General features: G+C 41.9%; 1 protein-coding gene across 17 annotated transcripts in view; it reads left to right on the forward strand.

Annotated features, from left to right (window-relative positions):
- The window catches only part of LOC125458595 (muscleblind-like protein 3), a 168,865-nt gene that overhangs the window by 113,597 nt on the left and 40,664 nt on the right, over nucleotides 1-14,604 (forward strand). For 7 of the 17 annotated variants that reach the window (XR_007248858.2, XM_048543990.2, XM_048543992.2 and 4 more), the window contains 5 exons: nucleotides 556-756; nucleotides 9,021-9,257; nucleotides 10,998-11,051; nucleotides 12,970-13,120; nucleotides 14,047-14,082. Coding sequence is in view for 14 of the 17 variants with exons in the window: in XM_048543990.2 (XP_048399947.1) it covers nucleotides 556-756; nucleotides 9,021-9,257; nucleotides 10,998-11,051; nucleotides 12,970-13,120; nucleotides 14,047-14,082 (679 nt within the window). In the remaining 3 variants the exon portion in view is untranslated. The remainder of the gene's footprint in view (nucleotides 1-555; nucleotides 757-9,020; nucleotides 9,258-10,997; nucleotides 11,052-12,969; nucleotides 13,121-14,046; nucleotides 14,083-14,604) is intronic. The other 10 variants (XR_007248859.2, XM_048543996.2, XM_048543995.2 and 7 more) reach the window with 5 other exon arrangements.

The following is a 14,604-nucleotide window of genomic DNA, read 5'->3' on the forward strand; positions in this document are numbered from 1 at the left end:
TTCATGGCAAGGCCAACGATTGAGGTACTTTGTGACAGACATCAGGGTGAGGGTGGTCTCTTGAACTATTTTTGATTACCTAAGGAATGGATTTGGAGAGAAATTTCTCAGATTTTTGGCCCTAATTGTTCTGGAATTTTACTTGTTATTTTCTGCCTCTCCCAAGAGATTCATATGATGGATGTGTCTCTTCCATGATGTACAATACACTGTTGGGGGTTATTTACCTCAGTTGGCTGGACTGTTAGTTTGCACAGCAGTGTGATGCCAGCAACGTGGGTTGAATCCCCACTCTGGCTGTGGTTATCATGAAGGACTATCCTTCTCAACCTCTCCCCTTCACTGCGGTATGATGATCCTCAGGTTAAATCACCACCAGTTGTCTCTCTCTAATGAGAGAACAGCCCTGCCGTCTGTAAGACTATGGCGACTTGATAATACGTTGTAAGTTGAAGCAGTTGGCCAATGGGCTCTTTCCTTTCTGTTGTAGTAAATCCATATATAACATCTATGTTCTGACATGTGAGTGCATTTTCTTTTTATCTTTATCCACAGACTACATTTCCTGTAACTCCATCTTTAGCAACAAATCATACAATGGGTCTTAATCCCTATCTGAGTCACATGACCCATGGGATGGGACTGGTTCCGACAGAACTCCTGCCAAACACGCCAGTCCTGGTGTCAGGGAATCCTACAGTTACAGTCCAAGGAAACACAGCATCACAGAAACTAATGCGGACAGATAAATTGGAGGTATCCATATTTATGTACTTGGGTGTGCATTTCCTGTGTATTTGCAATAGTGTGATTAGCTTCCTTCTTTACACTTTTTACTGTTGTGAGAACAATTTATCACAATTCTATGTCTGTGCAATTTTTGATAACATCTTCCATGATAGTTTCCTATGTCAAAATTTATAATTGCAATTTTAAACTATTCTGATAATGTTTAGTAATGTTACTGGATTTGCAATATGGAGGAATTCAACAAAATGAGTTAAAATCTCACCTTGAAAGTTGGGGAACTTAATTCCAGTAGATTTAATAAAATGGAATATAAAGCTGATATTAGTAATTGTGAAACTGTAGATTGTTAGTCCACTAATTTGAACCTTAGTGGTTCTGGCCTACTTGTGACTGTTGACCCATAGCAATGTTTTTGATTGCTGACTGCCCTCTGAAAAGATGTAGCAAATCACTGAATTGGCTCAAGGGCAATTAATGATGAACTATAAATGCTACCTTGTGAATTAATAAACTGAAGTTGCTGATGTAAAATCGCTGAACTATAATTATACCATCCTACCATCAGAGGCCACTATCAACTGAGAATTTGGCCAAAAGAAGCTCCTATTCTGTCACCATATCTTTACTGGGAATTGTGCATGAAATAGCACTTGTGCACTGTTTGTACCACATCTCCAATGCAAGAGCAGGTGTTCATAGAGTTATATAGCATGGAAACAGACCCTTTGGTCCAACATGTCCATGCTGGTCAGACATCCTAAATTAATCGAGTCCCATTTTCCGGCATTTGACTTATATTGCAATAAATACTTCCTGTTCACATATTCATCCAGATACTTTTGAAATGTAACTATACCAGCCTTCAACTCCTTGGATCCCTTTTAAATCTTTCCCCTCTCATCTTAAACCTATGCCCTCTAGTTTCAGACTCTACTACCCTGGGGAAAAGACCTTCAGACTATCCATGATTTTATAAACCTCTAAGGTCATCCCTCAGCCTCCGGCACTTCACAGAAAATAGCCCAGCCTTTTCAGCCTCTTCCCAAACCTAATGGCCTCCAATCCTGGCAATATCCTTGTAAATCTTTTCTGAATCCTCTCAAGTTTGACAGCATCTTTCCTATAGCAGGGAGACCAGAAGTGAGTGCATTATTCCAAAAGTGGCCTAACCATGTCCTGTACAATCACTATATGACCTCTCAACTCCAACACTCAATGCACTGATAATAAAGGCAAGCATACCAAACACCACCCTCACTACCCTGTGTACCTGTGATTCCACTTTCAAGGAATTACGAACCTGCGCCCCCATGTTTCTTTGTTCGGCAATGCTCCCCAGGACCTTACCATTAACTTTATAACTCTTGTCCTGTTTTGCCTTACCCAAATGCGACACCTCATATTTATCTAAACTAAACTCCCATCTGCCACTCCTCAGCCCATTTGCCCATCTGATCAAGATCCCATTGTACTTTGACGTAACCTTCTTCATTGTCCAGTTGCCACTAATTTTGGTGTCAAATGCAAACTTATGAACCATACCTCCTGTATTCAGATTCGAATCATTTATATAAATGACAAAAAGCACTAGTTCTTGCAGCACACCGCTAGTCTCAGGCCTCCAGTCTGAAAAGCAACCCTTCACCCCCCCCCTCTATCCCTTACCTTTGAGCCAATTCGGTATCCAGCTGGTTAGCTCTCCTTATATTCCATGTGACCTAATTTTGCTAACCAGCCTACCATGTGGAGCCTTGTCAAATGCCTTGCTGAAGTCCACATAGATAACGCCCACCACTCTGCCTTCATCAGTTCACTTTGTCACTTCGTCAAAAAACTCAATCAAGTCAGTGAGACATGATTTACCATGTACAAAGCCATGTTGTTTATCCCTAATCAGTCCTTGCCTTTCCAAATGCATGTAAATCCTGTCCCTCAGGATCCCCTCCAACAACCTGCCCACCACTGACGTCAGTCTCACCAGTCTGTAGTTACCTAGTTCTTCCTTACCACCTTTCTTAAATATTGGCACTGTGTTAGCCATGTCTTCTGGCACCTCAGCCATGGCTACCGATGATACAAATGTTTCAGCAAAGGGCCCAGAAATCACATCCTTAGCTTCCCACAAAGTTCTGGTGTACATCTGATTAGGACCGGGGATTTTTCCACCTTTATGTTAATCTCCAGTGGGCTTTTACATTGAACGGTGTGCTATTAGTTGATACATAGTGATTGGGAAGGAAATTCCACATGTTTAACCCAGTACAGTGAGATGCAGCACCACATAAGAGGTTTTGACAATAGAGCGATATCGTCATTGGACTAGTAATTGAGAGGCTAAGATTATAATTGTGGGGACACAGTTAAAATCTCACAGTGGAGGCTCGTTAAATTTTGATTCCATTAATATAATTAGGAATTGAAAGCTAGCATCAGTGATGATGACCAGAGACGTAATTGATGATCATAAAAAAAACTCATCTGATGCCCAAGGAAATCTGCCATTCTTAACTGGTCTGGCCTACTTGTGACTCCACAGCAATGTGGCTGACACCCAACCTCCCCCGGCAAAGCCCCAGCAAGCCACTAAGTTCGAGGGGTGGGCAACAAATACCGGCCTTGTCAGTAAAACCCATATCCTATCAAAAAATATATTTTTAAATATGTGTAAGTCAGGATGATTTGTGACTTGGAGAGAAACTTGGAGATGATGATGTTCCAACAAACAGTATTGTTCTTATTTTTGCGGAATTGTTGAGTTAGGACATGCTCGCAAAATAAGTTTGATACTTATTATAGTACAAGTTGAGGAAAGTGCAGTCTGCATTTTCTCTATATAATACTCCTTGTTTTAATTTCAGTCTTTTGCATGTTTGCTTGCTGTAGCAAAAATCATGCTGCTAGGAAAACTAGTGATGTCCTGGAACAGTAAGATATATAATCTGCATTGGTCTCAGCTAGCAGTTATGATGAGGTGAGGAGAGGGGAGATAGTCCACTAAAATAGACGAAAATCAGAGAAAAAAAATGATATGCATACCCTTGTCATAGAGCCATCAAAGTGGCCAAGAAACAAAGTACACTTGTATTCCTGCCTTTCAGTAAACACATAATAAAAGCAGCATTGACTCCTGGTACCTCATCCACTATGGATAAAGTGCAGCTGCAGAATCTTGCTGCAAAGGGCATTTTTTGTCCATCCCTAATTGTTCTTGATCTGAGTGGCTTGGCAGGCCATGCCAGAGAGGACCCAGAAGCCAATCTCACTGTTGTAGATGTGGAGTCATATGTAAATCCCGGTGCCACGGGCTAGTGAAGCTATGAATAGAGAGCAAGTGCAGCTGAACACATTACAGCGCTGGTGTAGGACGAAGGGCTTCAGATATGTGCGTCATTGGGATACCTTCTGGGGAAGGTGGGACCTCTACAAGGAGGAGGGGCAACAATTTCCTTATCCGGGGTGGGGGGGGTTTGCTAGAGCTCTTTGTGAAAGTTTAAACTAGTTTGGCAAGGTGACGGAAACCGTAGCTATGGATCAGGGAAAGGGGTGGCCAGTGTACAAGTAGGTACAACATGCAGAGAGTCTGTGAGGAAGGATAGACACTTGATATGGCAAAGTTGCAGTCAGTGTGATGGGTTGAAGTGTGTCTGTTTTAATGCAAGAAGCGTCAGGAATAAGGGCAACAAACTTAGAGCATGGATCAGCACTTGGAGCTACAATGTTGTAGCTATTATGGAGACTTGGATAACACAGGGGCAGGAATGGTTGTTGGATATTCCAGGGTTGAGGTGTTTCAAAAGAAATAAGGAGGGAGGTAAGAGAGTTGGGGGAGTGGCTTTGCTAATCAGGGATGATATCACAGCTTCAGAAAAGGTTGTTGAGGAGGCTTGGTCTACTGAGCCATTATGTTTCTAAAAATTTCTAGCAATCCTCCTTCCAAACATCAACCTGTTCGAGCTATTCAACCTATTTCACATTGTCTTCACAAGCGTCAAGGTCCCTCTCACTGGAGAATACCGAAACAAAGAAGTCAGAAACAGGAGAGGAACAGTCATTTTATTGGGGGTTTTCTATAGACCCCCCCAGTAGCAACAGAGACACAGGAATAGATTGAGAGGCAGAGTTTGGAAAGGTGCGCAAGTAGTAGGGTTGTTGTCATGGGTAGCTTCAACTTCCTTAATATAGACTGGAATCTCCTAAGTGCAAATAGTTTGGATGGAGCAAATTTTGTCAGTTGTGTTCAGGAAGGATTTCTGACTCAGTATGTAGATAAGTCAACTAGAGGGGGAGGCCATATTGGATTTGGTGCTTGGCAACGAACCAGGCCAGGTGTCAGACCTCTCAGTGGGAGAGCATTTCTGTGATGGTGATCACAACTCCCTGACCTTTACTACAGTCATGGAGAGGTATAGGAGCAGATGGTATGTGAAAGTATTTAATTGGGGGGAGGGGGGAATTACAGTGCTATTAGATGAGAACTGCGGAGCATAAATTGGGAACAGATGTTCTCAGGGACATGCACAACAGAAATGTGAAGGTTGTTCAGGCAGCAGTCACTGCGAGTACTAGATAGGTTTGTCCCACTGAGGCAAGGAAGAGATGGTAAGATGAAGGAACCTTGGATGCAAGACACATGGAACATCTAGAGAAGAGGAAGAAGGAAACATACTTAAGGCTGAGGAAGCAAGAACTGGACAGGGTTGTAGAGGGCTACAAGGTAACCAGGAAGGGAGGTGATGGCCTAGTGGTATTATCGCTGAACCGTACAGAGACACAAATAATGTTCTGGGGACCTGGGTTTGAATCCTGCCATGGCAGATGGCAGAATTTGAACTTAGTAAATATCTGGAATTAAGAGTCGAATGATGACCGTAAATCCATTGTTGATTGTTGTAAAATGCCCTCTGGTTCACTAATGTCCTTTAGGGAAGCAGACTGCCATCCTTACCTGGTCTGGCCTGTATGTGACTCCAGACCCACAGCAATGTGGTTAACTCTAAACTGCCCTCTGTGCAATTAGGGATGGGCAACAAATGCTGCCTAGCCAGCTACGCCCTCATCCCATGAATGAATTAAAAAACTGAAGAATGGACATGGAGAGCTAGGATGGGGTATGAAAAAGCCATGGTGGTAGGATTAAGGAAAATCCCCGAGGTGTTCTATACTTCTGTGTGAAGAACAAGAGGATGGCCAGAGTGAGGATAAGGCCATTCAGGGATAGTGGAGGGAACTTGTGCGCGGAGTCGGAGGAGGTGGCGGTGGGTAGGGATCCTTAATGAATTCTTTGCCTCAGTATTCACCTGCGAGAGGGACCTTGACGCTTGTGAAGACAGTGTGAAACAGGCTGATATGTTCACTGGTGTTCATTTGGAATTTGGCAATGCAGTTGCAGATGTACAGGGAGTACAATAGGGGGCTGAAGACACATCCTTTGGGGGCTCCAGTGTTGAGTGTTACTGTGTAGGAGATGCCGTTACCTATCCTCGCTCATGGCGGTCTATGGGCCAAAAAGCTGAGGGCCGGGCTGAGACCAAGGTCTTGCGGTTTTGAGATCAATCTGGAGGGGATAATGGTGTCGAAGGTGGAGCTGTAGTCAATGAGCAGGATTCTGATGAAGGCGTCTTTGTTGTCCAGATGTTCCAGGGATGAGTGCCAGGCTAGGGATAAGCATCTTCTGTGGACCTGTTATGTTGGGTGGCAGGTTAGTAAAAACCCCCCTGCGAGGCCTGGGGATTGGGGTATAGATGGGGTGTTCTTTGGAGGGAGGGTAAGTGCGGACTTGATGGGCTGAATCTTCTCTTTCTTCACTAAGAATTATGTGATTCTGTACCAGACATGGTTAACTTGGACATAGCTTCGACTTTCTGGACTGTGCCAAAGTGATATAGCATTTGCATGACATTTCATACCATCAAGTGTTCTCGTTACTGAGCATTCAGTCTCTAGAGAAAGGTACCAAATATAGCTGGCCTGTCTGTGCCACTTGATGGGGATCTGTTACTACAGTGTATTGGAACTGCCTGCAGCCTATCCTGCAGAGAGGGCATGGTGCTGGACATATTGAAATACAAAGCAAGTTACTACAAATGCCCTAGAATATTTGGTTCTGTGAAGCTGAAATTGATATATTTGGCTCATCCATTCTGAGCATTAATGTTAACTGAACCAGGATGATTGAAGACCTTTCAGGCTCAGCTGATGTAGAAACAAGATCAATATTCCTGTTCTTTAAGTTTTTCTGTTGAAGCCACAGGAAGTCCTGAAAATTTATACAGTATGCAACTGCACACAACCCTCAAGGCCTGGGGTTTAATCCTCAATGAGCACTCAGTTAACTGATCTCAAATCCAGTGTCAAAGCATTTCAGGGTCTACCTTGGTGCTTTTGGGCCATGGAAAGGAAGTAGCAGTTAGGTTCTCCCACTCCTGTTAGTCTGTCTTCTGTGTGAGAGGTTGCGTCAAGTTCAATGCTGGGCATCAACAGGGTTAGGCTTGATAATTTGACAATTATAACCTGATTACCTATGATGAAATAACAAATTAGATATATACTCTGTTGATTAGAAGAATTAAAATAAATATCATCCCAACTTTCCAAACGCTCTTGTGCCATAAGTGGCCTGTAACTTCTGTGCCACCTTGATTCACTTGCTGTCTCTGTTCCTGTTCCCTTGCAGAATATTCTTTCTGGACTCCCTCGCCCCCAATCTAATTTGTTTAAACCGTCCTCAGGCACATTATCAAATCTCCCCGCAAGGTTGCTGGTCCCATTTTGGTTTGGGTGCAGCCCATTTGCCTTGTATAAGTCCCACGTCCCCCAAAAATAGTCCCAATGTCCCAGAAATTGAAAGCCCTCCCTTCTTCGCCATCTCTGAGCCAAAAGGAGCAAACTTAATGCCTGGGTTTGGGGCCCAATACTTCCTCCTCTCTGCTTGGTCAAAGCTGAAGTGTTGGATGCCTGATTGTGAGCCTCTGTATATCCTCTTGATGACTCTCTTGGCTTTGTTGTTTTGCCTCCACCCAATCCTGGGTCTCAATTTATCCCATCATTGTCTCCCTTCTCTGCTCAATTGAAGCTGGAAAATGGCTTTCACAATAAGTTTGTGTCTCCTTGTTTCTGATCTCCCCTGAGGAAAGAAAACAATTTCTCTGGAATAACCCTATCAAATCTACTAATTTTTTAAAGTTTAAAAAATTAGATAAATAGAATTCAAATTATTTATTGCTACGAGAAAGTTCAAACTCAGCCTGCATTCTGAAATGTTACACTTTCTCAAACCTGCAAACTACCTTCAGTAACAGTTGACTTCTTTCTTTACTTAACTCTTTCCGGGGATGTAGGTATCACTGGCCAAGTCGGCATTTGTTGCCATCCATATCTGTTCTAGAATGGAGTGGGTGCTAGGCTTTTTCAGAGGGCAGGTAAGAGCCAAGTAAGGATTTCCTTCTCGGGGCAGCAGTGAACCAGTTCCATTTGTATGACAGTAATTGACCTGGTCACCACTACTCATTTTATATTTCAGGTTTCATAATTGAATTTAAATTCCATCAGCAGCTGTGGTTTCCCACAATATTGGATTGAGCCTCTAAATTCAGTGACAGTAGCATTTTACCAGCATCTCCCCTATTTACAACAATTTAGTTTTATGGCCTAAAAGGATGTGAATGTTGGCAGCAGAGCATGTGAAGCCACCTAGCAAAGATCGGAGTACAAAATCCAACCTAATGTGCTGGTAAATGTCAAGGGAAATGCCCTTCTTTTCTTTCAGATAAGACATTAAACTAATGTATTAGATTGTGACACTATTTTGAAGAGCCCAGGCGAATATTTGACCCTCAGCCACAATGGCCATAATAGTATATCTGATCCTTGTTTGCGAGAGCATTCTGAATGCAAATTAGCTCCTGCATTACCTATGTTAGAAAAAGTAATAAGTAGTAACTCATTGGTTCTGAAGCAGTTTGGTGCTCAGAGGTCACAAAAGGCACTTTACCAATGCAAGTCATTTTATTCTTAATGTTGCATTTTTATTGTAACCATAAAAGAGCATAATACTTGACTTACCAGGACATGTGTTACAAGATATCCATTTACGGAATAAAATGCAATGAGCTGACTTCACCTCTTCTATACACTGGAGAAATGGATTATAATAGCAGCTGTGTGACAAAGCAACATTAATTGTTGTTCCCTTTTCATTGCACCGTCTATTTTGAAAGTGAAGGAAAGCTGGTGGACCCAAGAAACCAACTGCTAACGATTGCTTCCATTAGGTTTGCAGGGAGTTTCAGCGTGGAAATTGCACTCGGGGTGAAAACGATTGCCGCTACGCACACCCACTTGAAATGGCAATGATTGATTCAAATGAAAATACGGTCACAGTTTGTATGGATTATATCAAGGGCCGCTGCTCACGGGAAAAGTGCAAATACTTCCACCCGCCCGCACATCTGCAAGCCAAAATAAAGGCCACTCAGCACCAGGTGAATCAGACTGCAGCCGCTGCCATGGTAGGTAAACTAGATAGAGAGGCCAGCGTTCCTCCTGTTTAGTCTCAGTGATGCCAGTATTTAAAAATTCTGTAAATAATTTCCCAGCTATCTGGCTAATTAAAATGACTGATCACCTTCACTATCCTCGTGCTCTCAGTGCAGTGATTGTGTTTAAAATCTTTGTAAAAGGACAGCTATTTTTCAATACAAAATCCTGGTTACATAGTCTATTATTGCAACTGGCTGTGTTGGCCAATGAAACCATAAAAGAGCATAATACTTGAGGAGTGAGTCAGTATCAATAGTAGCCATTAAAATGTGAAATAATGTTTTACCTTATACTACTGCTCCATTACAGAGAACATAGCCTCAAAATTTCTGGGATCTGTGAAGTAACTGCACAGGGGACAGTATCCTGTCTCCAAGTCACTCTTTATTTACTTGCACACTGTGTCTAGCCAGCTCAGAATCAGCCCCCTGAACTGAGGAGATTCTAAATCCCTTGTTTTTATGGATCAGCCAGGGCTTCCTGATTGGGCCAGTTTAACAACCCTAATCAAGGATCTCGTAGACAATAGATCCACCTGGTACCAATCATTACAACCTGGAAAACCCAGTTGCCCTCTCATATCAGAACCCTAGCTTCTAAAGGACATGAACCTATTTTGGCTAGACACCTGGGCCTTTCTTTTGGAACTATTATTCTATCCAATTCAGCAGGGATGGAGAAATTCTGCAGCATTGTCTCAATGATAGCCAGGGCAGAGGGGTTTTTGGTGGCCATTGAGCATCTCACCAGGTGCACTCAGGCTACTTCTACAACAGTATGCTCTCTTTGAATTAGAGGAAGATGAACCAGATGTTCACATGTGATTCTGCCACCTCTTCAGTTGCCTAATCGGGCATTGGAATGGGAGAACTACCCTCCACCCTCGGCCAATTGAAGTGTTGTTAACATAAAAAGTGTCATGCCCCCTTTTGTAGCAATATGGGCACTGATCCCATGGAGGCCCTAAATTCATTCATCTTCCCCAAACTCTCCCATACCTTTAGAATGGGAAATTACATATCATTCTACTGTGTAACAAAGCTAATAAGGGAAAATCAAGGAATTATACATGTTATCGTAACATCGCTTGTTGGTAAATTATTAAAGATAGTGGCTGAATACATTGCAATTTTCACCTATAATTGATGTTCCGTGAGAAGGGTAAAATTTTGGTTTCCGATGAATTGGGTGGAATGTTGTTCCAGTTGCATCATACATTTACAGATCTGGATAAATTACTTGCCGTGGGATAATGTGGTGAAAGCACAAGGGACGCCTGTCCCAGTTGCTCAGATTAGACGTTATTAGGATCTGGTTGTTCTGCTTTGATGGTGAAGTTTTTCAGTCATAAACCTCCTTTGCACCCACTGTTTTTAAGTTGTCCGTATTGCATTTTAGCATTTTTCTATCAAATTAATTTGTTTTTCCTTAAACGATTACAAACATTCATGTGACACTCACAGACAGTAAGGGTGTCTGTTTGTAATTATGTAGCTAGACAATAACGGTAGTGAACACCTTTTGTAATGCATGCTTGTTCTTTTTTAATATGTTGTATAATGCATTCAGATTTGTTTTTTCTCCCTTCCTCTTCACCTCCCTATATTGTGTTGCTGCCCCTATGATGCACCTCTGCTTGCTGTTTATTTTAATACGCTTGAACCCCATTGGCCCATTGCCATCCATGTGCTCGCTGCCTGCTAATTAAGACTCAGCCAGCTGTCAGATCAGTGAAGCGAACCCTCGAGGCAACCTTTGACCTGGTACTTGCACCTTTCACCTTCTTGCTTTGCATGTAGCTTTCTTTTATTTTGTAAATGTAATGTTAGTTAGATTGCATGACTGCCGTTTCATTTAGTTGGTGCTATATTTAACCCTTGGGACACTGCCATATCGTTTTGACATGTTTGGAATGTATTTTGGTGGTGCCAGTTAGTATTATGCTGCCCCCTAAGGCTTTGGCATGGCAACAATAGGTGCAGCCACAGTGAAACCTGTTTCTAAGCCTTATGAACTCAGTAAAACGTATTTGTGAATATTAATGGGGAACAATTACACTCCACAGTTCCCAGAGTGTACTGTTGTATATATTTCTGTCTGATCTGGGTTGGTGCAAAAATCTTCCAAAGTTGTCCCCAGGTGGTGTGAGAGAGTAAAGATAATTCTGAACGGAGAGAAGAGTTAATGCTGCATTTAAAACAGGTTTTACTGCTTTAAAGTGATTTTGGCATTAAAGGGTGGATTCATGCAACAGACTAGTTACTGTCTTAATAAATAATATTGACACAGCCATCTCAAATACAAGAATTACAAGGTTTTATATTAACACCACTATACTGCCTGATAGGCTGGTCGAGGCAGATTCAGTTGTGACTTTCAAAAAGGGAATTGGGTAAATACTTGAAAGAGGAAAATTAATTAAGAGTTATTCAGGAGGACTGCAAGGGATTGGGGCTAATTGAATGGTTTTTTCGAAGAGCTTGTACAGGTTTAATGGGTTGAATGGTTTCCTTCTGTGCTGAGTGATTCTAATGAACATCTTTTTGAAATGACAAACAGCCCAAAAAGCAGGAATGTTCAAATTCCCACTTATGTAAGACATGTTCCTTACAGAATTCCGTAGGCCATTTGTGTATACATATTGCTCAAAATGGTGGCTGGCAGAAAAAAGGAGTGACATTAACAATCTCAGTTCCAGAACTCTATCTGCCAGGTATCCATTACGTCAGACAAACTAGGCAAATTAAACAGGGGCATCTTTCTCTACGTGCCTCAGCTGCCATTGTGCCATAATCACTTGTGCTATTTAAGCAAACCAGCTGCAGTTTCTTGTTATCTGGGTGCTGCAATTTACAGCAAATATTTCAGTTGTCGCTTAAGTTGCTTCCTTCAGCATATGATTGTTTTCAGGGTTCCCATTAATGTGAAACTTTGAATTTCATTTGATTTTCTGAAGTGTTAACAATTAGAGGATATTTATTGTAAACTACTCATAACGTGATGTTTGTGTAATGCTTGGGGTGGGGGATGATATCACCGAAATAAACTTGCGATCTACAAACAAGCTTCTGCATTAAATTGAAACAAAAGTATAGGTCTTATACATTTAATGCAGGACAATATATATGAGATGAAGAATTTATTTAAAAATTGTTTTGTGAAAGGAACCTTGAGACTTTTCAAGTCCCTGCAACTTTCTAAAACCCTAGCGCGAAACCTGGCTATGTAATCTCTTTATTATACTCTGTGTGTGTGTGTGTGTGTGTGTGTGTGTGTGTGTGTGTGTGTGTGTGAGAGAGATAGATTTTCAGAACATTCAGTAATTAAGCTGCAAATACATTGTTTTATATCTTTCATTTCATCACTGTCAATGTGCAGCCTGTATGAAGTATCTCACTTTAAGCTTGACAGTAAATCTCCTATATTTAAAGTCGAGCAAAGTGGTGATGCAGTTCCACTTTTGACTCTTCAAAGGCTTTGTGCTGCCTCTCACGCTTTTCGTATTTATGTACTGTTCACAATGTCTTGTGGCTTTGTTCTGCTTCAGCTGCAGCCTTGCTTTAGCTATTACTAGTTGCAGGAGAATGGCAGGCCAGTTTTTGGTGTGTGTGTGCGTGTGGATGTTGTTTGGTGCATGCGTCATTTATTTTCTACATGTCTTAATCAATCCCTCATCCATAGGCTCTCCAGCCTGGTGCCCTCCAACCTTTACCAAAGAGGCCAGCACTTGAAAAAACCAATGGTGCCACCACAGTGTTTAACCCCAGTGTTTTCCACTACCAACAGGCTCTAGCTAATATGCAGCTGCAACAGCCAACATTCATCCCAACAGGTTAGTCCATTGGCACTCATGCTGTTCATCCACTCTTTTAATTTCGGTGTTAGAAGTCACAATGCTTCACTGCTGAAGTCACTCAAAGAATGGGCAATCATTCATTTTCTTCATGTCAGGACGGTTTTCACATTTAAAGGAGCTGCTCTCATTTCCTGTTTTTATTGTTCACCATATTGAAAGTGAACATTTTTGAACTTGGGAACATCCTAGGCTAGGGAAACAGCGAAAGGAAGGGGATCTACTTATAGAAATCATGAGGCAGCTCCTTTAAAATTACATTCTTCAACTTGAATGTTCGGATGGCGCTGTGTAACTTTTAGTAAATGTGCATGATCAGAAAAAGAAATAAAAAGGCAGTTATGCTTTGAACATCTTATACAAAGCTTGCCATCCAAGCAAAATTTGTGCTGATTTTAATACACTGGGACTAGAGGGTGGGGGAGGCCTGAGATTAGACTTGGCCTGGGATGCATATCAGAAGGTAACGCAGCAATTGCCCCGGTACATCTACCTGATATTCAATTCCCTTCGTTTTGCAGCCCAGCCATGTCTGGTTTCAGCCCTAAATGTCCTTAATGAGGCAACATGAATATTGTAGCTGTGAATTAAGGTGCAGTTTGTAAGTACAGAGACATAACCAATTCTTGCATCTGCTGGCTGGGAGGCAATGCATTTTATCTCTGCATTTACTATTGCATCAATTCACGCTTTCCATCATTTCTCAGTGAATTATTATGATTGCCTAGTTTTAGTTCCTCACAAAAGGAAACTAAACCCTCACCTTGCATGTGCTGAGGTAATCAATAAAGATGTCTCTACTGGCTATAATCTGTTTCATACAGAATGTGTGTGAACACTAACTGTTTCTAACCAATGTTCCTTTTTTTGTTTATCCTTTCAACGCTTCACTGCATGATCTGCAGGCTCAGTGTTGTGCATGACTCCCACTGCAAGTGTTGGTAAGGTTGCAGCTTTATCTCTCTCAAATGTTTTGACTTCTCTTTAACACTCTTACATTTTCGAAACTTCACTGTGTGTTTGTGTTAAAAAATGTTACTGTCAAGTCAATATTTCTGTTCCCATCCACATGGCTCACCAGCTACTGCAGCTGCCAGTGTATTTGACAGATTCTGCTTTGGCTACCCCTAGAGCCCTGGATTGGAACTTGATGTTCTCCTCTAAGATGGATTTGGAAAACGGTTTAAGAAGGTGCCAGATCAGGACCACATTGCCTTCTGGGACCAGAAGGCACCTGGCCTGCCTTCCTGTTACACTGCCACTTGAAGCTATTAAGAGGACAGTGAATGCTTATATTCAAAGACACTCAGTACTTGATGATGGCACCCAGCATTGGGAAAGATTTATTTGAGGTGGTGGTTGTGTTTGCTCAAAGCAAAACTGTCTTTTCTGCTGTTGGTGGTTCCATGCTGATGAGATTGTGACCCCCATCTCACCTTCACTCATCTGTAGTCTAGGTCCTT

Source organism: Stegostoma tigrinum, chromosome 15 (assembly GCF_030684315.1).
Source record: "Stegostoma tigrinum isolate sSteTig4 chromosome 15, sSteTig4.hap1, whole genome shotgun sequence".
Lineage (NCBI taxonomy): Eukaryota > Metazoa > Chordata > Chondrichthyes > Orectolobiformes > Stegostomatidae > Stegostoma > Stegostoma tigrinum.